The 25,223-nt window shown below is 32.2% G+C and overlaps 2 protein-coding genes and 1 pseudogene across 8 annotated transcripts; 1 reads left to right on the plus strand and 2 right to left on the minus strand.

The window, feature by feature from the left end:
- Nucleotides 1-664: 664 nt before the first annotated feature.
- On the minus strand, nt 665-13,762 carry LOC130982398 (probable fucosyltransferase 8). Of its 7 annotated transcripts, none has more exons than XM_057906394.1 (5): nt 13,521-13,762; nt 12,608-12,879; nt 11,986-12,046; nt 6,946-7,235; nt 665-715 (listed from the first exon to the last, which is right to left on the minus strand). In XM_057906394.1, the coding sequence occupies exons 1-4, from the start codon at nt 13,615-13,617 to the stop codon at nt 6,994-6,996; spliced, it is 672 nt and encodes a 223-aa protein (XP_057762377.1). In that variant the 5' UTR covers nt 13,618-13,762; the 3' UTR covers nt 665-715; nt 6,946-6,993. The 7 variants fall into 7 exon arrangements, 6 of the variants coding, with proteins under 6 accessions (XP_057762377.1, XP_057762376.1, XP_057762378.1 ...); XM_057906393.1 differs by lacking the exon at nt 665-715 and adding an exon at nt 5,247-5,786; XM_057906395.1 differs by lacking the exon at nt 665-715 and adding an exon at nt 10,967-11,084 and having other exon boundaries at nt 6,647-7,235; nt 12,608-12,922; nt 13,521-13,754.
- A 2,195-nt stretch (nt 13,763-15,957) lies between these two features.
- On the plus strand, nt 15,958-20,446 carry LOC130980533 (putative cyclic nucleotide-gated ion channel 7). The gene is made up of 7 exons (XM_057904202.1): nt 15,958-16,016; nt 16,464-17,043; nt 17,182-17,394; nt 17,816-18,117; nt 18,532-18,643; nt 19,371-19,607; nt 19,730-20,446. Exons 1-7 carry the CDS (start codon nt 15,958-15,960, stop codon nt 20,444-20,446), a joined length of 2,220 nt encoding a protein of 739 aa, XP_057760185.1.
- LOC130982399 (protein LPA3-like) lies at nt 19,466-25,028 on the minus strand (annotated as a pseudogene).
- Nucleotides 25,029-25,223: the final 195 nt, after the last annotated feature.

Consider the following 25,223-nt stretch of genomic DNA (forward strand, 5'->3'; position numbering starts at 1 on the left):
ATAATATATTAAAAAATAAAATTTTTGAAATAAAATAAAATTATCTTAAAGATTTTAACATTTTAAAATAAATTTTATAGTTACAAAAATTTTTATATTTTGTGACAAACAAATAACTTGTTCCAAACAATATTGAATTTTGTGACAAATTAATTTTTTGTTACAAAATAATTGGAGTTTTTGAAACCAATGGACATTTTGTTACAAAATTTTTTGAACTTTTGCAAGAACTTCGTCTTTTATTACCAAATATTATAAATTTTTGCAACAAAACACTGATTCGTTACAAAAGCCAATATAATTTGTAACAAAAAAATCAAATCGTTACAAAATATCAAAAAGTTTTGTAACAAATTGTATTGTTGATACAAAACATTATTATTATGTAACAATTACTAATTTTTGTTACAAAAAAATAATTTTTTGTAACAATTTTAAATTTGTTACAAAGTTTTTGTTACAAATGTTCCATTTTCTTGTAGTGGTAGTTATCATCATCAGAACCCTTCTTCTTAGGCTTGCGATATGTTTCCTCAACTTGCTTTGCCTTGTGCAACGTAGTGTCAATTAGCTTGGTAATGTTAGGAACTTGATAATTTTGAGCCACATAAATGCCACAGACTGTCCCTGCTATGAATGAGAAGCCTGATTATACCCATCAGTACCGGCTCGAGCGATTTCCTAGTGTTTAAATATCCAATATCTGCAAGAATCACTGCCAGAAATCGCCATATCAGATACAATGTCCAAAACAGACTCACTTTTGTTTTTCCAAAGTACATTTACACTAATAAAGCATACAATTCAATTCAGAAAAGAATCCCAAAATCTTTACAAAAAAGTAAAGCCGTCGATTGCAACTCATGACGCCATCTGAATTTTACCTATACGCTTTAATATTAGAGGTTCAAATCCTGAAGTTGCTTGGTGAGATTTTCACCTTATAATCACCTATTACCCCAAAATTTCATGATCATCGTTGCAAACCAAGATAATAATATTTGTTTTTTTTTTAAATAAAGTGTATTTAGACAATGTCTATACTATATAAACCAAATCACAAATACAATGTCCATAACCTTAGCCCTACGTAAAACAGAATACAGAAGAGATGCTCTTTGAATCCCTATCTTCCCAAATAACCCTTCCATTTGCATAAATTGAAATGGTTTATCAAGCATGAAAGGCATGAAATTCGACTGTACCAGAACATCTTTTTTCTTTTCGACTTTCCCCCAATCCCAAAAATAAGAAAAATTATATTGTACAATGACTGAAAAAACAAAACAAGGAACAAAGAAAAAACCGTACCGTAGCTAAGGATATTGAGTTGAATTTGAAAACTTGGGCAAAATTACGAAACCCTAAACGCGATGAAGGGAAGAAAGATAGTGACGGAAAACTTATGCATCGCCTTGTGAATCCCAAAGTGAATCTCTGATAGTCTAATTTGATTTTCAACTTGTTTCGAAATGCACTGTTTTAGAACTTTTTATTTTTAATATTGAGATTGTGGTGTTATTTTTAAATAATGTGGAGAGTTGGTGTATTTTTTTAGTACTGCTAGAGAGTCAATGGTCTTAAGTGTACAATGTATACAATGAGCTAAATCTTTGGTCCAATATGAATAAAATGAACATTACCTATACTATTTAGAATAACCATCTGGGTACGGAGATAATAAACATCTCATGTCACATTGTCATGAAACCACTCATCCCAAAAACTTAAACTTTATTTTGAGATTCACCAAAGATCGAACTCTTGATCTCTCAGATCTAGAGCTCCGATACTATGTTATGAAACCACTCATCCCAAAAGCTTAAGCTGATAGAAAAAGATAACACTAATGGTTATATCTCTAATACTGAATCGAACATCTTTAAACCCCATTGTACATATTGTACGAATATTCCATTGGCTCCCTATACTTCCTCATTTTTTTTTGGTATGGATGGTCACAAATCTGAAGGTGATTTGGCTCCCTATACTTCCTCATTTTTTTGGTATGGATGATCACAAATCTGAAGGTGATTTGTGATTTTATTTTTTTTTAAATATAAATTTGTGGTTTATAATTTTTTTAACAAAATTGACTAACCGATTTTCATATTCCTTAAAAAAAAACTTCAGTCCACACAAATTTGAGACTCAGATTTTTCTATTACCCCAAATCTGACCTTAAGTTTTATTTCCAAAACAAAACTGGTCCTTCGATTTGTGAATTTCAATTTAAAAAAAAAAATTATCTCCGTATAAATAAAAAACACAATATTTTTTTACAATTGAGCATAACACATTTTAAACTTCCATAACTAAAAAAATTACCCACCGTTTTAATCGCATAACGGTCAAAAAGTCAAAACAATTTTTACTTGCGGTGCACGTTACTATACACGTGGCCAAGTTTGGTTCAAGGTGTGCCAACTTATCGGGGGTGCACTATAATACCTTTTATCTGCTTGATCACCCATGCTCCATCAGCGTCAAGATCACTTTTCTTTTATTTATTTAGTTTTTATAAATTATATCTTTAATTATGGAAATACAATATATTTTATGATTGGTGGTTCATAACTTCATATTGCGACTTATTTGATTATGATGAAAAGTCATGTGCAGTCAACTTCACGTAAAGTTGATAATTGAAAGCCATTAAATAATTTGATCGATTTGACTATATTTTTCAACTTCACATAAAATTGACTGCATCTGAATTTCTACCTTTAATTATTTTGTACCAATGAATACCTTAACTGTATAGAAAAATTCTAATTGTCAACCGATTAAATAATAATCACAAAATTAACTAGACATCATAGCTTAACTTTAACCTTAAGAGACATCATTGGTTTATAATTCTTAAATAAAACTTAAAAATTAAAATATATAAAATGTACAATTCTCAATTGAAATACCAACAAAAAAAAGGTAAATAAATATACACCTACAATATTACAAAAGAATAAAAGAAAATGAAACTACAAGCTAGATAAGAAATTAAAATTAATGAACTACACCATCACCCAGCTTCACTCCACGGTAATAATCCTTGCATTCAAACATATGTGGAAAAGAAATAGCAAAATGTTCTTTGGGGTTCCCACTACACTGATACTGAGGTGAAAAATGGTAACAAGGCTCAGGTGACAAGTCTCTAAGACAAAATTATTCCAAATTTTATCCTCTAAATTTTCCTTTCTATCTAATAATAGAAGATATAATATATAAAAAATAATTAATAAATTCTTGAAATTAGAAAATGATACTTTATTTGTTACAAAATTAAAAATGAAAAGAAATTGAAGGAATAGATCACATGTGATTTTTTTTATTGAGTGCTTTTGGAATCATACATTAAAAAAAAAATTTAATTTTGTCATCGATATTCATTTCAGAGATAATAAGATGAGGTCTCTTAAATGTGGTATTCTAGAAACCAAAATACCAAACGAAAGGTATTCCTGAACCCTAATCCAAGTGAAGAGTGAGGCAAGAACCCTAGTCCAAGTAAAAAGTGAGGCAAGTCACTAACCGTTGAGGAATGAATCCGAGACTCTAATATTTTTGTGCCCATATGTCACCTTTTTTTCTATTGGACAAGTTGATTATCGGCCGTCACCACCTTAACTTTATGCAAGTGGTCTCGAAAGTATCGCCAGTCGCCGTCTTAACTTTATAAGATTGACCTTAACTTTATGCGAGTGATCTCGAAAGTATCGTCAGTCGCCACCTTAACATTATGAGATTGACCTTAACTTTATGCGAGTGATCTCGGAGGAAAACCCATACCGTGAGATTAAATGTGAAGAGTGTTTGGGTTTGTTGTGTGGTACTTAGGATCGGAGGTTGTTCAATCCATCTGACAAAAAAAAAAAAAAGCTTGCAAGTGTTATGTTTCATGGTAATTTCAGTTTCAGGTTTTGGCCCATGCCCAAGGTCCCATGTGCTCTGTTTCATCCAATTTGTGATTCCAGATTTACCTTAAACTATCATGTTTCCACAAAGGGGTAAACATGGGATAGTCAGCAGAAAACACTAGAGACAAAAATTGAGTTATTCTTATTTTAAAATGCATAGTATACCAAAGACACTTGAAAGCTTAAACTATGACCCTATGACTATGAGGCATAAATGCTTCACCCCTTGATTTCCTTGACTTTCATCACCTTGTAACTTTATGCGAGTGATATCGGGGGAATACTGCGGTATGAGATTAGTACTTGCAGAAATGCTTCACCCCTTGAGGCATAAATGCATCACCGCTTGATTTTCGTGACTTTCATCACCTTGTAACTTTATGCGAGTGATATCAAGGGAATACTGCGGCATGAGATTAGTACTTGATTTCCACCTACTTATTTTTTCATGTGGAGAAGAGTACATTAAACATAAGATTAGGTGACTACTTAATTAAGATTTATCGAGGGACAAATGATAAATAATTATTAGATATTTCTATTTCATATTAAGTGTCTCATTTTAATTTTATACAAGTATTAAGACAATCATTATATTTTATTGAAAGTATAAACAATCAAAAGAAAAAGACAAAATTATCTTAAATTCTATCTTCTGAATTTCCTTTTCTATTTAATAATAGAAGATATAATATATAAAAATTAATTGATGACTTCTTGAAGTTAGAAAATGATCCTTTATTTGTAACAAAACTAAAAAATAAAAGAAATGATCACAAGTGATTTTTTTTAAAAAGTGCTTTTGGAATCATACATTAAAAAGAAAACTTGATTTTGTCATCGATATTTATTTCAAAAATAACAAGATGAGGTCTCTTAAATGTGGTCTTCTAGAAACCAAAATACCAAAGGGAAGGTATTCCAGAACCCTAGTCCAAGTGAAGAATGAGGCAAGAACCCAAGTCCAAGTGAAGAGTGAGGCAAGTCACTAACCGTTGAGGAATGATTCCGAGGCTCTAATGTTTTTGTGCCTATATGTCACCTTTTTTCTTATTGGACAAGTTGATTATCGGCCGTCGTCACCTTAACTTTATGCGAGTGATCTCGGAAGTATCGCTAGTCACCGCCTTAACTTTATGAGAATGATCTCGGAGAAAAACCCGTACCATGAGATTAAATGTGAAGAGTGTTTGGATTTGTTGTGTAGTACTTAGGATCGAGAGTTGTTCAATTCATCTGACAAAAAAAAAAGTTTGCAAGTGCTACGTTTCATAGTAATTTCAGTTCCAGGTTTTGGCCCATGCCCAAGGTCCCATGTGCTCTGTTTCATCCAATTAGTGATTCCAGATTTACCTTAAACTATCATGTTTTCACAAAGGGATAGACAGCAGAAAACACTAGAGACAAAAATTGAGCTATATTTATTTTAAAATGCATAGTATACCAAAGACACTTATGACCCTATGACTGAGGCATAAATGCTTCACCCCTTCATTTCCTTGACTTTCATCACCTTGTAACTTTAAGGGAGTGATTTCATGAGAATACTGCGGCATGAGATTAGTACTTGCAGAAAGATAAAGGCTAAAAACTACTAGATACGAATAAAGACAGATTTAAGATATTTTTGTCCTTGGCACTTTTGAAAAATATCTTCACACATCACCACGAGTGACAAGCAGCATATGAATGGAATTCAAGAACCATCTAAAATTATACAATAGAGAGGTTGGTAACTGTTGAGAGATTGTTATGAAACTAGACAATTTTGTTCTCAAGTTTCCTTAATTCGTGCCTTCTTGAAACTTCATGCAAGTGATCCCCACATTCGAGTTCACACCGCCTTTAGACTTCATGCCGGCAATCCTAGAGGAAATTCCGTAACTCGTAACATAAGATTAATGTTTCAACAAATTTAAACCTGCAACCTATTTAAACCTGCACCCTAGCTAGTGTTCGCCAACAGATTTTGGCCAAAATTATCACACACACTCGTATGGTTTAATTTTGATGCATTATCAAAAATAAAAAGTTTGAACAGGTGTTCAAGTTTGTCTTGCCAATCATTTTAAGTGTTTTGAGTGAATCACCCAATACCTTGAAAATCTTACCAATAGAAATATGTGGTTGAATGGCAATGTAAGACTCGTACACTGAACTCATCAAAATTAAGTTCGAAATGAAAAGAAAAATGACATATTCAATTCTGATATTACTTTATGTTCTGTCTTTAGAATAGAGCCTCTAAATGCTTAAGGTATTTTTACATGCCACCACAAGTAAAAAGGAGATATCCTAATAACACTCTAAAGCTTAACTAAGAATGCACATCAATCAATGAACCGAGAGATGTTTGTAACTTAAATATTCAGCCACCATGTTTCCTTAATTCTTGCAGTCATGTAAGTTCATGGGGATGATTTCAGAGGAAATTCCAAGTTGCTTTAAAAAAGATATATATCTAAGCTCATTTGTTAGATGAAACAGGCAGACGACACATCTAATGAGAATGTTTATTAAACATTACATAGATAGACACACCATGAGATAATGTGAATTATTACAACTAAATATATAGTTAATATTATTCGCATAAGTGTTTTATCTTGGTGTCAAAATTGTGCATCAACAATGAAACTGTATAATTAACAAGCCACAATAAGATGATGACTATATCAAGAATAGGTAAAGTACCATTAAAATTTATAGGCATAAAACTCCAGGTATATTACGTAATTCTGATGACCGTAAAAACAAATTTCTTGCCCAGTCCCAAAATCTATTCAAGATTAATGAATGAGTATATTATACATTTCTTTAATTTGTAATTTCAATGTAAGATTCCAAACATGGGAGACAAAGGAAAGATAACATTTCCCATTAAAAAAAGTGAAAAAAGCTCTTATAAATGCTAAGAAATCTCCTCTAACACTCTTCCATTCATTTCGATATACCATAAACTTTTGTTAACAAATTTATTTGACCCTATATATCATTGAGGAAGACAAAACAAAGAAGAAATTACCATCACAGCAATATGAACCTGATTCTGAAGTAGCACCATATAGGGGAACTAATCGTAGTTATCATCATCAGAATCCTTCTTCTTAGGCTTGCGATATGTTTCCTCAACTTGCTTTGCCTTGTGCAAGGTAGTGTCAATTAGCTTGGTAATGTTAGGAATTTGATAATTTTGAGCCACATAAATGCCATAGACTGTCCCTGCTATGAATGAGAAGCAACTCCTGATTATACCCATCAGTACCGGCTCGAGCGATTTTCTGCTGTTTAAATATCCAATATCTGCAAGAATCACTGCCAGACATCACCATATCAGATACAATGTCCAAAAAAGACTCATTTTTGTTTTTCCAAAGTATATTTACACTAATAAAGCATACAATTTAATTCAGAAAAGAATTCTAACATCTTTACAAAAAAGTAAAGCCGTTGATTGCAACTCATGACACCATATGAATTTTACCTACACACTTCAATATTAGAAGTTCAAATCCTGAAGTTACTTTCTTAGATTTTCACCTTATAATCACCTATTACCCCAAAATTTGATGATCATCTTTTCAAACCAAGGTAATAATATTTATTTTTTTAAAAAAATAAAGTGCATTTAGGCAATGTTTATATTATATACACCAAATCACAAATACAATGTCCAGAATCTTAGTCCTGTGTAAAACAGAATACAGAAGAGATGCTCTTTGAATCCCTATCTTCCCAAATAACGCTTCCATTTGCATAAATTGAAATGATTTATCAAGCATGAAAAGTATGAAATTCGACTATACCAGAACATCTTTTTCTTTTCAACTTTCACTCAAACCCAAAAATAAGAAAAATTATACTGTACAATGACCGAAAAAACAAAACAAGGAACAAAGAAAAAACCGTACCGTAACTGAGGATATTGAGTTGATTTTTAAAACTTGAGCAAAATTCTGAAACCCTAAACGCGATGAAGGGAAGAAAGATAGTAATGGAAAACTTATGCACCGCCGTGTGAATCCCAGAGTGAAAACTCTGATAGTCTGATTTGATTTTCAACTTGTTTCGAAACGCACCATTTTAATCGTGTAACGGTCAAAGGTCAAAATTATTTTTGCTTACGGCCCACGTTACTACTATACACGTGGCCAAGTTTGGTTCATGGTGTGCCTAGGGCTGCACATGAATCGGATAATATTCGCATATCTGCGGTAATTATCCGCATCCGATCCGAATTTTGCAGATATTATCTGATCCGCACTATCGATTGCGGATATGGCAGTGATATCCACGGATCCGATTCGCAAATTCGCATATCTACATATTTCATATAAATAGCATAGTTTAAGAAAGTAAACCCTAATGTGATATGAATTTTAGTCTGTTATTTTATGAATTTTATGATATCTTATTTTTAATTTTTTATATTGTACTTCAATTTAGAATAATTAAACTTAAATCTTGTATTATTATTTTGTTTTTGTTATTAAAGAGAACTTTTATTGATATTATTTTAGAAGTAAATAGGTTTAAACAGGTGAAAAATGAATTTTCTGGATTTTTTTTTTGTAAAAACAGCCAAATAAAATTTTAAAATAATTTTGCCAAGTAAGCGATATTGCTGACATGGCATTAATAGAAAGAAAAAGATGTTTTAAAAATAATGTGGTAAACTTATGTATCTACTTTTATATACTAAGAATAGATGAATACTTGAGCTTTTTAGAAAAATTCTAATTGTCAACCGATTAAATAATAATCACAAAATTAACTAGACATCATAGCTTAACTTTAACCTTAAGAGACATTATTGGTTTACAATTCTTAAACCAAACTCAAAAATTAAAATATAGTGCTTGTTTGGGCGTCATTATTTTGATAAAAAATAAAAAAAGATTTTTTTTATTTTTTAACGTGTTTGGCAAATTTCTAGTAGTAAAAGTAAAAGCACTAGAAAAATAAAAAAAAATCTTTTTTGAGAAGTTGTAATTTACATCTTTTTTTAAAAGATCTTTTTTTTCTTAAAAAAAATATTTTTCATGTAATAAATAAACAAAAAAGTACTTTTATATTGTTATACCCAAATGTAATTGATAAAAGATCTTTTTAAATGAGAAACCCAAACATAAAATTACTTTTACTTTTTTCATAAGATCTTTTAAAAAAAGATAACTCAAAAAAAGATATTTTCTTAAAAGCTCATCCAAACAAGCTCAAAATGTACAATTCTCAATCGAAATACCAACAAAAGAAAAAAAGTAAACAAATATACACCTACAATATTACAAAAGAGAAAACAAAATGGAACTACAAGCTAGATAAGAAATTAAGAATTAATGAACTACACCATCACCCAGCTTCACTCCACGATAATAATCCTTGCATTCAAATATATGTGGGAAAGAAGTAGCAAAATGTTCTTTGGGATTCTCATTACACTGATACTGAGGTGGAAAATGGTAACAAGGCTCAGGTGACAAGTCCCTAAGACAAGGTGAAAAATGTGTTTCATTACTTACCAGCCCAGAGTAACCAAGGCTTCAAACCCCCAAAACCTTGAGCCACATACCCAAAAGTAGACAATAAAGAAGTCACCAACACATCACATAAACTTAGTAGATACATATCCACCAATGCCTTTATGTTGTGCACATTATCATTAAACTTTTGCTTTTCTTCATGACTTGGTTGATAAACTCTTATTACTTCTCCGGTAATAGTTGGTCCTTTAAGGTACATACTTCTCAAATTTTCACCATACTCTGGATACAAAGATGCCACAACAACAGCCTTTAAAGTATGGTTGTTTCTCCCCACATTTGAAGCCGTCGTGCCGGCCGGATTTCGCATATCGACCTCCGGAAGTATCTTGTTACTTGTAACACAGCTTAAAAGCAAGTCCATAACTGCTTGTTGAGGCGTGAAAGTGGGTCTAAACACTCTTATCTACAAATATTTTATGAGCAATATGTAAATATTTTTATAGTCTTAACTAATGTCGTATTTGTTACTATTATAAATAATTGTGGAAATTCAGGTGCAGTCGACTTCATGTGAAATTGATGACTGAGAACCGTTAGATGATTTTACTAATTTGACTAAATTTTTATCTAACACCTCTCAACTATCAATTTCACGTGAAATTGACTGCACCTGAGTTTTCACCATAAATAATACATTGAATAGTAAAAAAAAATATTTTACTCTTTTTTTTATGCTTTTAGTAACAAAATTTTTTGAATCCGTCGCTACTTACTTGTAGTCCAATCCTCTCTTCTGCTTTCGCCAAGTATGCATCATAGAATTTACTAATTTGTCCCCACGCCTCGTTCGAAGGGTGGAAAAGGTACCGGCCGACGTGGTGGAAAACAGCATCCTTTTCCGGGAACATCTTGTTCATATCATGACTAAAAGATGGAGTCATGAACAGAGAAGGCACAAAGTACTGATCTGATTGAACAATCAAGACAGTAACTTTCTTGAGAGCTTTTTGATTATGATCACAATGAAAAAAGATTTCAGGATCTTCTTTTGTATGTTGTAGATTAATAAACAGAACAGAAGGCAATAACAATTGATCCAATGTCAAGTTTCTAGCTTTGTCCACCTTAGCTAACACTACACTTTGATATGTCTCAATATTCGCATGGTTCCAAAAGGGTGAATTCATAGGCAAAATCCAAGTTGACCCATGAAATGATTCACAGAATAGGCCATTCATATCTGCTTCAAATCTTACCAACAGAACTCTGTCTGTGAGGACGGCGAAGAGGAAGGCGGCGGCGATGCTAATCATTCGATTTCCCAGTCCATTTGCAGGTGTCTATACAAGATATTTGCACTTTGCAGCATCAACATTATCATTGTGATGATGATGATGATGTGTTTTAGAACTTGGGGTTGTTATTTTTTGCATGGCTATTTTGTAAGCTCTAGAGTTTGGTCCACATCTTTTGTGAAATTCTTCATAGTTTCTGAGTTTAGATATCAAATATGGAGATGGCTTGTGATTAGAAGGTTTGCGGTATAAATGGGATTGATACCTGCTTAGGCATGTTGATTCATCAAATTCAGAAGCTAAAAGTCCATCAAGAAATTTGTCATGTGTGGTTGAATTTTTTGAATCATTTGTTGAAAGTTTTTGTGTATTATTTTTTGGCCCTGAAAAATTAGAGAACAATAATATCATCAATCCCGCTATCTCTACCAACTTCTGTCAACTCAATTCTTATTTATGATTGTGTTTAATGAAAGTGTCTAATAGAAATGTCTTTATAGATGTATTTTCTAGATGTGTCTCTTTATACATGTATTTAAAATATAATAATTAATTATTGTTGGTAATAAATTGGCAGATAGTATATTGGTTCCCTATACTTTTCCTAATACCATATATAAGTATAAGCAATATTTAGACATTATTTGTAACACTTCTTAAAAATGATTTATTATTAGAAGTAATAAATAAAATAATAAATTATGAGTTTTAATTTAAAATAAAGAATTAAAATTTGTTTAATTAATAACGAGTGTAATATTTTTTATTTAATAAAAAAAATTAAGAATGAGTCTTAATTTTTGAGATAAAAATATAAATATAGCAAAATAAAAATTATTTAATTGTAAAAATATAAATAGAGATAGAAAATTTTAATATTTTTGTCTTTTTCTTTATCTATTTGTTTTGTCTTGGAGATAAAATGCCATTACAACTCTATAAATTAGAGTTAAAAAAAAAAAGAAGAGTTTATTCTAAAATTTATGTACAACTTAGTTTGGTACTTTAATTTTTATAATTAAGTTACTACTATTCCATTTACTTACTGTGAATATCAAATAAGAGCACTTATTATAAATCTTAAATCATAAATTATTTCTCGATTTTTAAATTTGTGCCTTATCTAATCTGTACTATAGTTTTAACAAAATTTTATATACTTCATAATCATACCTCATAAGAACACAATATATAATAATGAACGAAAACTTAAGGTTAATAAAAACGAAAAAACTTAAGTTGAAAAAAATAGGGAAAAAAAAAAAGAAGAAGCATATAACTAACCTCCACCTGTTACTGTTTCTTGTGAAGCAGTGCAATTATTCTGAACTTTCCCTTGAGATACCTTAATTTAGCCATTAATTAAGTTTAGATTAGACTTTAGAATGAATTACAAGTTAAAAATAAAAAAAATACCATCAAAATTCCTAATTAATAATTTTAGAGAGTTTGATTTTGATTCACACACAACTTATTCAACCAATTTCATTTTTTAGATGATTATTTTTGCCACAAGTAGTTGTTTTTCTTAGGCCAATCCTCCAATATCTAAAATTTTATCCAAAAATAAAAATGATATCAGAAATATAGGTTGAAATTATTGGGTTAAAATTAAGTTTTTTTTTTATTATCTAAAACTCATATTTTTTTGTTTAGTTATTGTCTAATTTATTTTAGACCTACTATTAACTTGCTCTGGTAAATATTAACCCATAAAACAAAATACATAAATATTTAGGAAATAATAGACACCAAAATAAAATATCCTAAATTTTAAAAGAATTTGACAAAAATTACAAAGAACTAATAAATAAATAAATAAATTTGCTAGAAATTTAAAACTTATTTAAACTAAAATCATATATAAAAAATAACAAGGACATTACAACTTTACAATGTTGCTTACCTCAAAAGTATTATTCTTTTCTTCTCCTCCTCCTCCTAAGTTCTCATGTGTCATATTTTGGACTATTCCTCTTTCTTCCAATTCCATGCTATTATTATTATTATTATTCTGATATTTTCCTCCTAATAATACCTTTTGAAACCCCTCAAAAGGAAGAAAATTATTTGAGATTTTGCACATTGAGGTAATTGTGATGAAAACCAAAGGAATAGCTATGAAAAGCACAAGTAGAAGCTTTGAAACTTTTTTGTTACTCAACCCCATGTTGTCAACTGCATCATCAAGTATTTCCATGGCCCTTAAATTAGATATTTACTGCCAAAAATAATAATCAATCAAAATATGAGAACAATAAGAATATATATTTTATTTAGTATTATTATTCTATTTGTAATTAAAAAAATCATATAAAATCATTACATTTAGCATGGTTTATTTGTTAGATATATGATCATGATTATGTCATTATTCAATAATAAATTAAATAATCTTACCATTTTTATTTTTATTATTATTATTATTATCATCATCATCATCCAATAAACAGAACATCATAGAATTAATCTAGACTCTTGAAGCTTTAATCTGAGTATATCATTTCAATTCTGAATTATGTAAGGAATTTATTCAAAAAATAAACAAAGGGTATATAACTATATATCATGAATTATGCTATATCAACATGATTATGATTATTCAAAACTTAGGAATTTATCTACAGGATATTTATAAAGCTAAGTGAAACACATATGTTATATGATTCTAACTCATAAGTGTGCTTCTCAATAAGAGGATCCATCAAAAAAACATTTACAGAACAGAAGAATAAACAATAAAGAGATGGGAAAAAAGTCAACTCCTCAAACCAGATTAGTCCTAGTGATCGTAATTAAAAAAAAAAAAAGAAAAATACCTTGTGGGAGAAAATATTCAGGGGTTCTGTACAGAGGCACCACAAAGACAGTATTTTTTTGGGGGGTATAATCAGAGACAACCTTGTTAAAATACATAAGTTTCTAGATTCAACTTTTTCTCTTTGTTTTTTCCCCTTTGAATAGGCTTAGCATAATTTGAGGCTAAGCAATTCAAATTGTGTGTTTTAAGAAGGTATCAATTACTTTCTTGAAATGTTCATTGAGAATCATATCCTCACTAAAAAAGCCAAGGCTATTAAGTATATCATATTATCAATACATTTAATCTAATTGATATCTATAGTGTGAAAGGAGTACAAATATATTGATATTTATTTTATAATAAACAGAGGACTAATAATGTCTTAAAAAAAAAGAAAGTCACATATTTATTTATGAAAGATCGTCACAAAGATAATCAACCATTTTGGAGTGAAACTCTACCTGTTTTGGTAGGATTTATGATAAATAAAAAATCGCTAATAAAAGTTATATGAAAACTCAAAAAATAACGAAGATTTCGTTAATAAGGAAATACACACCATTGTAAATAACGAAATGCATGCACAACCCTATTTCGTTTCGCATCATCTATTGACGAAAAGACATACATGTCTATCATTTATTATCGCGGAGGACTTAATTAATATTTTAAAAAAATTAATTAGTCCAAAGTTAAATTTTTTGAGAATATAATTGTTATTTTACTCCAAGAAAAATATAATAGGATTATGTGAGAATGAATACAAAAGATCCGACCATCAATCAACACAATAAAAAAAAGGAGATTTCCAATGATAAGAAAATAACAAAAATATTACATTCAGAAAAAGGATAAGGTTCTAGTGGCTATAAATTTTTCAACGTGTTTTTTGGCCTCATCGGAAATTTTTGGTGGTGATAGGATCTTTCCTAATTTGCGAGATCCTTGATAGTTATACATTCTTTTTAATTTCATAATATATTTTTAATTTCAACATGAATATATGTGATACATTGATAACAAACAAATAATAGTAACTGATTATGAAAAATATACCTTTTTTCATATAAAATTATGAGCAATATACTATACATTTTGAAGTCTCTACATCTAAGGAGATCTTTTCTACTAGTAAGTTATTATATAAAAGTCAGGATCGGATATGGTTTTAATTTCTGTAGGATTATATACATATTTTCTTTAAATAATAATATGTGTAGATTTTTATAATTCCGAATAAAGTTGTATGCAATTTAGTCCATCAACTTGTATGCAATCTTCAATTTAGTCTCTGAAGTTTCAATTGCCTCTATTTAATCCTTAAACTTTGCGAATGTGACTCACATTAGTCTATAAGCTAATTTTCGACACAAAAACGTTAACAGAACACTGATGTGGATAGCCAAATATCACATTGATTCTGTAAAACGACGTCATTTTTGTTTTGACACCCCAATAGTCTAAAAAAACATCGTAAGTAGTATTTATTGAAACTTTTTTTCTTAAAATAAGTGTTTCAACGCCGTTTTTGGACTATTTAAGTGTCAAAACCAAAACGATGCTGTTTTACAAGTTCAAGCATGACATTTGGTTGTCCATGTCAGAGTTTCATTAACGTTTTTGCCCCAGAAATTGTCCCGGGCTAATGTGAGTCACGTTTATAAAATTTGAGGACTAAAGAAAGACAATTGTGATATCATAAGTAAAATAGCAAGAAGACTTGAGTGATATCTGAAAAATAAATATAGTATAGCACGTGTGAAGGTTGTGATGGCATGCATGCATGGCGGGGACAATAACCTTAACTACCATAACGGTCTAAACTACCTAAATCTACTCCAAAAACCAAACCAAACCAAACCACCTTAATTCCAATTCCTTTATCATCACAAACAAAAACATTCTTTTCTTTATTCATCAATCTGCATCTTATGTCATTTCTCTCTTGATTCTTCAAATCAAAGCCTTAAAAATTCTCATCAGTAAGTCTTCCTCTATTTTTTTAACCTTCCTAATTTAATGTTGTTTCAATTGTGCATTTCAACATTGTATTTACATGATTATGTATACATCTCCTTTAATATGAACATGGAAATTAGGGATCTTTGAAGGGAAAAAATAAAATAAAATTAAACAAATCATTCTTAGAAATTAGCATTATGATTATCAAATCAATAAGAACACAACCCAATGAACATCAGATAGGTTTCTAGCCTTGGATGAATAAGCAATTACATTATTTCCTAAGGATCATTTGTCACCTTTTTTTTTCATAATTAGTTTTCTTTGAATTAAATAAAAAAAATTTCCAACATGTTTGGCTTCCTTTTTTTTTTCTCTTTCTCTCTGCATTGCAGGAAATGGGATACTAAACTATCTGATATAATAACAAGACAGTAAACTGCTAGGAAGATCACCAATTCCTGGCGAGGTATCTATGTAATTTCCTCAAAATGTTTGACACTGGTTACAAGTCACAGTATATTGGAGGCCAGAGGGAGAAGTTTGTAAGGTACACAAATTCTTATACACAATAAAGACACAATTGCTTCAAATGTTCACAAGTGTTACTTACATACATAAAAGTTTCATGATTATCATGGTTATGAAACAAGGTAAGTATTAAGAGTAGGCTACCATTTTGGTCCTAAAAAAAGTGATACAAAATAGTCTCTTAGATTGCGTTTGATTTTGAGTACAGGACATTAAGAACAAGACACAAAAATTAGTGTTCTTATATTTTGTTTGGTGATAAACTAGAATAAATTTATGAAAGTTTAATTTACTTTATTTTTTCCGTACAAAAAATTTTGGAAGAAAAATATAATTATCAAAATTTGATAGAAATAATGAAAGAAAAAATAAAAAATAAATTGTGTCTCTTGTTAGTATCTTTATGTCATTGTGACGAATTCACTCAAAGGCCAATAATGAAGCTAACATAGAGTGTATAATGCAGGTTGGATGATCTTGATTCTAACATGTCATTCTCAGGCAGACCGAGTTTGATGGATAGGCTAAGATCGATCTTCCATGTTGGCAGCCGCGCAAGGAAGAATCCTTCACAATCCTTTAGGCTAGGAGTGAAGAAAGGATCAGCAGGACTCAGAACATTTGGAAGGTCACTGAAAACTGGTGTAACTACTTGGGCAGTGTTCCCTGAAGATCTCAAAGTTTCAGAGAAGAAAGTGTTTGATCCTCAAGACAAGCACCTTCTCCATTGGAACAAGTTCTTTGAGATCCTCTGCATTTTTTCAGTAGCTGTTGACCCTTTCTTCTTCTATCTCCCTTACTTCAACGTCAAGTCATTCTGCCTCGCCATAGATAGCACACTGGCGAATTTTACAGCAGCACTGAGGACTGTATTGGATTTTATCTATCTCCTGCGCATAAGCTTTCAGTTCCGAACTGCTTATATCGCGCCTTCATCTCGTGTGTTTGGAAGAGGTGAACTTGTCATAGATCCTGCAAAGATTGCCAGTAGATATTTACAGCGATATTTCATTATCGACTTCATGTCTGTGTTTCCTATGCCACAGGTTTGAAAACCATGCCTTTTGAATTGTCAAGGGCTACTGAACAAAACTTCTAACTTCAATACAAGTTGATGATGATTTTAGTTATATTTGAAAATTGCTTTGTCAATATGGTTCATTTTCTACATGTTTCTAATGCAGATTATAGTGTGGAAATATCTATACAAAACAAGACATTCAGAGGTATTGAGTACAAAAACGGCACTGTTGAGAACTGTGATCCTGCAATATTTTCCAAGATTTCTAAGGTTTCTTCCATTAGCATCGGAAGTTAAAAAGACAGCTGGTGTTTTTGCAGAAAATGCACTGCTTGGAGCCATTTACTATTTGATTTGGTTTATGCTAGCTAGTCATGTAAGTGCATGTTGCATGATTGAACCTTCTTTCTTTAGGGTCCTCATTTGATCATCATATGTACTTTTAATTAATTAGAGATGTCTTGTTTATAGCAAGAATCACCAAAAGTATCACCACTAATCTCTACTAGCCTGCTAAATCAAGAATTTGTCACCATATAGAGGACAAAGTCGTCCACCAAGATTTGAAAATGATGAATTCATCTCTCACCATTCAAAAAATGGTGACGAATTAGTCCTTTCATACTAATTCCATCCATAAATCCAAGGATTCAACTCAAAAGTGCAACATTTCAACTGTTTATGAGAAAAAAAAGGTTTAGGATTTTATAAACTAAGAACATAGGCATAATGATTGATACATCGTAGACTGACAGTGTAAAAAGTTTTACTAAGAACATTCTTCTACTTTGTTCCAGATAACTGGCTCCGTTTGGTACTTACTTGCCATAGAACGCAATGACACATGTTGGAACAATGTTTGTCTTGAAGATAATAGATGTAACAGTCATTTCTTGTACTGTGGAAGTACCAATAAGCACATCCCAGGGTTTGATGCTTGGAAAAATGTCAGTGAGGATGTTCTTGTAAAGAAGTGCTTTGTTGATGGTGAGTTCAATTATGGAATCTTTGCTCAAGCAATCAAGAGTGGTATTGTTGCTTCTGTTGAAGTCTTTCCTAAGTTCTGTTACTGTTTATGGTGGGGCCTTCAAAATCTGAGGTAAATTGTTGCACTGCCTACACTATATAACTAGCAAAAGCAGTAGGCAATGACGAATTCAGAAAATTTAGATAGTATATATATGCGCCATCTTGGCACAAATTGTCCTGCATTAGTGGCTAACTCCGTGGTTTGAACCTATGATCTTGTTATCTTAGTGTAAGGTCAAATGTAATAAATAATGGTGGATAAATATGCACTTACAATTGTATTATCTTAAAGATTTTCCAAATCTCAGTAGGGACTCCCCTGTAAAGTTAAAATAAGTAACCTAAGGGATATCCATATAGGCATAACAAATCAAGGGAATGTCATATGTAATATAATTTAACATTGGAGAAAACCATTGCAATTTAAATATGCATTGGCAAATTTTTAACAAGCTTGAGCTTCCTTCTGTTTTGAGTTTGACAGTACAATTGGCCAAGGGCTTTCAACCAGCACCTACAGTAAAGAGGTGTGGTTTTCCATAGCAATAGCTGTTATGGGGCTCATCCTTTTCGCACTTCTGATTGGAAACATGCAGGTGAACAACACAGCAAGCACTATTGATATTCAATTTATTAAGGATGCTTATTGCTATGCAAATTTGTGAGACATAAAACTAGTTTTCCTTGGAAAAGATACATGGCTTAAGTTTGATCTACTCCTTTGTTTGACTTGATAAGTCAAGACATTTGTATTATGTCATGAAAATTCGACAAAGTTTTATGTTAGTTGTCAAAGGCCTAGCACAACCCTCCTCTTTTATCCGAGCTTGGGATTGGGACCGGCTATGTAACATAGGCAGAGTTGGGTTTAGTAACTGTTACATGGTCTCTACAAACTTCGGTATTAGTTTCAAGTTTTTTATATGATTTAAGATTCTATGTATATTTGGTATCCAATTCAAAATTGGAGGAATTTCAATTCCATGCACTTTTTTTGTTCCCTAGAAAATAGTTCACTACAGTTTTCATCATAACCACCCTTGGACTCAGGTACTTCATCTGTGTGCATTCATATCATTCACAATTACCACAAACCTCATTCTATGTTTCTCTTCCATGTGAAATGACCGGAGCTGCAGTTTGTGTTTATTTGCTCAACTTAAACTGTTAGCAGATGATCTTTTGAAATGTTCAATAGATGAATCAAAACATCTTTATGCTTTAGGACACTAAAACATTTCATGTTCATGTCATAAAATCAAACGTACTTTAAAAAATTTACATGGCAAGTTCTAATCTCTGTGTCATTGTGGAAATGAACAGACATACCTTGACTCAATGTCGGTTCATCTTGACGAAATGAGGATCCAAAGACGTGATTCTGAGCTATGGATGCATCATCGCTCGCTTCCTCCAGAACTAAGGGAAAGAGTCAGACGCTATGATCAATACAAGTGGCTGAATACCCGAGGCGTGGATGAAGAGAGCTTGATGAAGAGCCTTCCAAAAGATTTAAGGAGAGATATCAAACGGCATCTTTGTTTGAATCTGGTTAAAAGGGTGAGTCTTAAGAATACTAACTTCTGCTTTCTGAGATATGTTATGTTATAAATAATTCAGAATCTAAGAATTTATCTTCATTTTCTCATTGGTCTTCCTGTGCATGGGATATGTATACTCAGGTTCCTCTCTTTGCTAACATGGAGGAACGCCTGCTCGATGCTATATGCGAGCGACTGAAACCTACTCTGTACACAGAGGGCACTGACATAGTTAGGGAAGGAGACCCTGTCAACGAGATGCTCTTCATCATCCGTGGACGCCTAGAGAGTGTCACCACAGATGGTGGAAGGAGTGGATTCTTTAACAGAGGGCTTCTCAAAGAAGGAGACTTCTGTGGTGAGGAGCTACTAACATGGGCACTAGATCCAAAAGCTGCAGCAAACTTGCCATCATCTACTAGGACAGTGAAGGCCATAAATGAGGTCGAGGCATTCGCATTGGAAGCGGAGGAGCTTAAGTTTGTCGCTTCGCAGTTTAGATACATTCATAGTAGGCAGGTTCAGCATACCTTCAGGTTCTACTCACAGCAATGGAGGACATGGGCCGCTATCTACATTCAAGCCGCGTGGAGGAGGTATATGAGGAGGAAACACACCATGCAAAGAAGGCAGGAGGAAGAGTATTATTATGATTCTGATGACAGTGGTGGTGATTCTGCAAAGGCCTTGGTTAAACGTTCCTCAAGTTCATCTAGCTTTGCCACAACCATGTATGCTTCACGCTTTGCCGCGAATGTACTTCACGGTCATAGGCTTCGTGAAGCAGGTAGTTCCACTAGTCTAGGAAGAATTCAAAAACCATCTGAACCTGACTTCAGTCATTATGGTCCAAAGTGACCTCTATCTTTTTCTTTTCTGTTTGTAGAAACGAGGACCAATTGCAGTCTCTCAGTGTAAGACTTCTTGCATTTGTAAAGTGCTGTAAACATGTTAGCTAACAAAGTCTGGCATGTAAAATTTTGGCAAAAAATCTGCACCAATATAAGCTTAGGCTTCCTAGTATATCAGAGGAGAAACGTTACAACTAATATGGCAATATCAAGTTCTTGTCATAATTATAAACAAAAGATAAAAAGTTTAAATGGTGATAGTCACAAGAAATGAAGACTATAGTATTGCTTGTGCAGATTGCATAAATACAATTACATTTCAAATCATCATCTATTTATTATGCATGTTAGCAAATCAAACTATGGGATTACATAGTTAAATCCTCTCATGTTTGAAGCAAACATGATCTGGTTAGAGCAAACTATTTTATTCTAAGTATGAGAGGATCCAAATCAATTCCGCAAGATAGAGAGATTAATGGTCTTTTCAGGGATATGATGGGTTTCTTTAATCTTTTATCAAACTAATTGCTGATATACCTTAGTGGATTCCCACAATTTGATTTGATACAATTGGGTTTGGAAATTCCATCTGATATTTGTTTGCAACAATTCAACTATAAATGCCACAAATGGGTCACATTGGTTTCAAACTGAACAGAAAATTGGGAATATTACATAAAACTTACATTTAAATTTAAAAAAAAAAAACAGAGAGAATCTCTTATAGTAGTTTTACAGTGTAGTGATCAGCTCCTCCATGCAGAAGATGCTTCCAAATCAAAATCTTCCAACCATGTGCTTGCCTGCAATATCAAATGAGGCAGGTAAAAGATTTCAGGCATGTTTGACAGAAGTTTCTTTATAATTGAAAAAACTAAAATTTGATTTTCTTATAAGCTACTATCTTCAGCTCCAACAAAATAAAAAAGCTTAAAACTGGCAAAATCCTGATTATTTCTAAATTTTATCCAAATATGTGAAACCTGGCTTTCTTATACAGTATTTTGGCAAAATAAGCTGAAGAAAAGCACCCTTATGGCCTTATCTGTGAATAAGAGACACGCCAACAAACAAGCAACAAGCATAAACAAAAACATAGACTGATAAACTAACAAAATAGAACACCTTGTAGCCTCTTCGAAGAAATTCTAGAGAGCTTCCCTCCTCTTCTTGAAGTCCCAAGACTCTCAACAACTCTTCTTTGGCCTACATCAGTTTAAAAGTTAATAACAAAGTGTTTACAGTTTAAAAAGTGAATAGAGTTGAAGATCATGTATTTACTTCACCAAGGGTGAAGCGGGTTGTGCTTTCCGCTATGCAAGTGTAAGAACCATCTGCTTGCTTAAGCATCACCTGCCAAGGACCTGAACCACAAACCATGAAGTAACAATTTTGTGCACCAGTTATATACTAAGATCAAAATACCATATAGCCATACCTGGATACTGGCGGAACACTGCTCCACTGTAATTGACAATATAAGGTGCTATTGCAACTGTCTTAAAAACATAAAAAGAAAACAATCAATACCAATTATTTGAGAAAATGATCAGGTAAAAACAATTCAATAAAGAAGAGGCACCTTTGAATACTCTTTGATTCTAATGTAGAATAATGGAGTAAATTGTGAAAGGAAGCGGTAATGCAAATCTTTGGGAGGGAAGCCCAAAAGGCCTAAATCAGCACTGTAAATGCAATACTAACTTTCTGTCAAAAATAATTATATTAAAATTATGGATTTAGCACTGCAACATGTATCTACTAGAGATCAGAAATTGCTGAAGAAAGAACAAGATGTCTTTTGTTCTTTCCGGGCGATCGGAAAGTAAAGAAATTGTTATTATATTCAAGATAATTATGTATTTACAAAATACTGTCTCAATTCATCCTATTTCATCAGATCCGGGATGGGATATGGTTCCGAAGGATGAACTGGACAGTTCCAATAAGATTTCATTCTTGAACAAAAATCCGATAGACTTATTTGAGGGAGGGGGATATACCGTAGTGTGTCTAGTTCAAGATTAAATAGAAGTGTTAGTGTAGACACAGGCACACAGCAAATTTTTCCTGCAAAATTCAACGGGTAACAATATATAAAATACATTAAAGTAACTGCCACCTACATGAAACAAGTCAGAAATATAACCTGTTCAATAGCTAATAATTAAGAATCGCTTATACAGCCAACAAAGGCTAACAAAATCTAGAGTTGGAAGAAAATAGTATACAAAAAAGAGCGTTACATGCTGTCCCAAAATCAAATGAAAGGATTCAAGCTTTATATTCCATTGCATGTTATCACCAAAGAAAAAAACTAAACATTTTCTGAATGAATAAGCCAACAACAAGCCAATGCAAATAAGGAATAGCGAAATTTCATAAGCACATCAAATATTAAAAGTGAAAAGAGGTTCAAGAAACATTCAAAAGGCAGAGACACCATACCACATACTTCTCTATATTTGCAAGTTCACGCATACTGCAGTTAAGGAATATGTAGAGTGATGGAGGCTCATTAGACTTCCATCTATCTGCAGTTCAGGTATCAAGTCATCATGCATTATTATTAATTTTGAATTTTTGATACATTCTCTCATCCCTAAGTTTCGAAGATGATAATTTGGAAAAAAATTATTGACTTAGTACAATATCCTAATGCCATTTTCCCCAAAGAACAAACCTTCATTTTCATCTTCAAAATCAAAATCAAGGGTGTTCCTACCGGATCGGAAAAATGAAGTCATAGGTCCAGCAGGGACATCATCTAAGGAACCAATGGTAATGCCATCAATCTGAATGCACAACAAAAATGACACTTCAAAATAAGAAAGATGCAGGAAAATAAGATAAATCCATGAGAAAGATGGGAAAAAATCATAATAAGTGTATTTTCATTACCGAATCCAGAGCTGATTTGAACAACTCGGAGACTCTGCGCATTTCTGGCTTATCAGGGAAGACCTACATCCGGGAACATATATCATAAGATCTTCTCCAGAAAAACAGAAGGTAAAAATTTATTCATGAAAATAAATATTTCTTCTAAGTAAGGATGGGACGAAAATAATGCGTCTTCTTACTAAGCAAGCTCGGGTCTCCTGTTTCTCCTGGAGCTTTTTCACAACAGCCAGTGCGAGTTGAATGTTGGCATCAATGAACTCATCTGAAGATCCCTTGAAATATTTAGGAATTTGAGACAATTATGTGCAATGCTTTGAGACGCATGCCTCATAAAGGTCAAGTAACCGTGAATTAGAACAATGCCACTTGAAGCATGAAATTGATGTTAGCCTAACATAAAGCATAGACATGAAAATCAACTAAACAGACTTATATGTCGACACACATGAACTGTGCTCACAATCAATAATAAGTAAAATGTCATTTTAGATCAGAATTCAAGTTAGCCGTGCACCATATCTTAAAATGTTGTTATTGATTGTGACAATATCCACAAGTGCATCTAAGAATCTGAAGCTAAGTACTATGAAGACGAAGTAAAAGTTGACAAGTTAAGGCACTCTCAACTATCACTAATAGCACTACAATGGAAAAGTTGCAGCTACATATAATGAAGGACCAAAACTGACAAACATTAGTCACTTGATAACATTTGTTTCATGATAGCAAAGAATAGTACCTTATAAGAACTTATGTTGCTGGGCAAGGGCCTGCATACACAACCCAAGAGAACAAAATCAGGAAGAGAATTACAGCAATAAAAGCCACACCTAAAAGCTCAATTGTTAATTGGAATCCTGAAGAGTTATAGGTTAACAAAATAGGAAAAGATAATAATAGTATCTAGTGTCCTAACAAGAAACTAAACCATTTCCAAAATTCTAACTCGCAAATGTTATAAGCATTTTTTCCCTGAACATATAACAGTAATCCTCTATTTTTTTTTTAACACAGCTTCAAAGGTTGTTATGCAGTGTCATAAACATATAAAAACGTCAAGAATCTACTCTACACACTAAGCTATTTGTTTTTGGTCAGACACATAACTATGCTAGACCACTGTTTTATTCTAATGGTAATAATGACTCTAGAGTTACCACATACAGGTGATTTTCTCTTAAACTATCCCAAACTTAGTAACTCACGTAAGTACTAACCTAACCGAGTTAAGGGAAACCAAGTGCACTCTAACCTAGCCATCATCACCATTGCTCTCGTCGTCAATGTCTTCTTCGCCATCATTATTATCCTCAGTCATTAATGCAACTGACTAATGTGATATTTGATGTGATAAAGAGCAAGATCTTATTAGATTATCTCTTTTTTGTTCTTTTATTATTTCTCAAACCTAGAACCTAAACACAAGCCTTAAGCAGTAACCTAATCCAAAACCAGAGTGCATATTCCATATATGAAAAAAAGAGAGTACCTTCACACGATATTCCTTCTCCATTAACTTTTAAACCATATCTGCTTTCATCTTCAGGTCTTTCATTTCCTGAAAATGTCAACAGAAAATTCAATATCAAACTTCTTTAATCCTTTTCAAGGCTCTGTACTTCCGGATATAAGAAGAACACAGTCAGAATACAAAAAGCTTACACCCAATAATTGAAACCCACCGCCCCCCCCCCCCCCCCCCCCCCCAAAAAAAAAAAAAATATGTATCCATCTAGATTATTTGCATGCCTTAAAGCCGATTGCAGCAAGCCTATAAATGGGAACATAGTCAAAATACATGTTTAACAGATTTGACCTACAGCAAATAATTTTGATTTGAAAGAAATAAGCTTGCTTAAATATGTAAAGGATAAATA

Source organism: Arachis stenosperma, chromosome 5 (genome assembly GCF_014773155.1).
Source record: "Arachis stenosperma cultivar V10309 chromosome 5, arast.V10309.gnm1.PFL2, whole genome shotgun sequence".
In the NCBI taxonomy this organism is placed as follows: domain Eukaryota; kingdom Viridiplantae; phylum Streptophyta; class Magnoliopsida; order Fabales; family Fabaceae; genus Arachis; species Arachis stenosperma.

Coding starts and splice junctions, on each gene's coding strand:
- LOC130982398 (XM_057906390.1), bottom strand. CDS start 10,719: ATGATTAGCATCGCCGCCGCCTTCCTCTTCGCCGTCCTCACAGACAGA. Junction 9,870..10,179: donor AAGAGAGGATTGGACTACAA/GTAAGTAGCGAC, acceptor AAATATTTGTAG/ATAAGAGTGTTTAGACCCAC.
- LOC130980533 (XM_057904202.1), top strand. CDS start 15,958: ATGTTTGACACTGGTTACAAGTCACAGTATATTGGAGGCCAGAGGGAG. Junction 17,395..17,815: donor GGTTTATGCTAGCTAGTCAT/GTAAGTGCATGT, acceptor ACTTTGTTCCAG/ATAACTGGCTCCGTTTGGTA. Junction 18,644..19,370: donor TTCTGATTGGAAACATGCAG/GTGAACAACACA, acceptor GGAAATGAACAG/ACATACCTTGACTCAATGTC.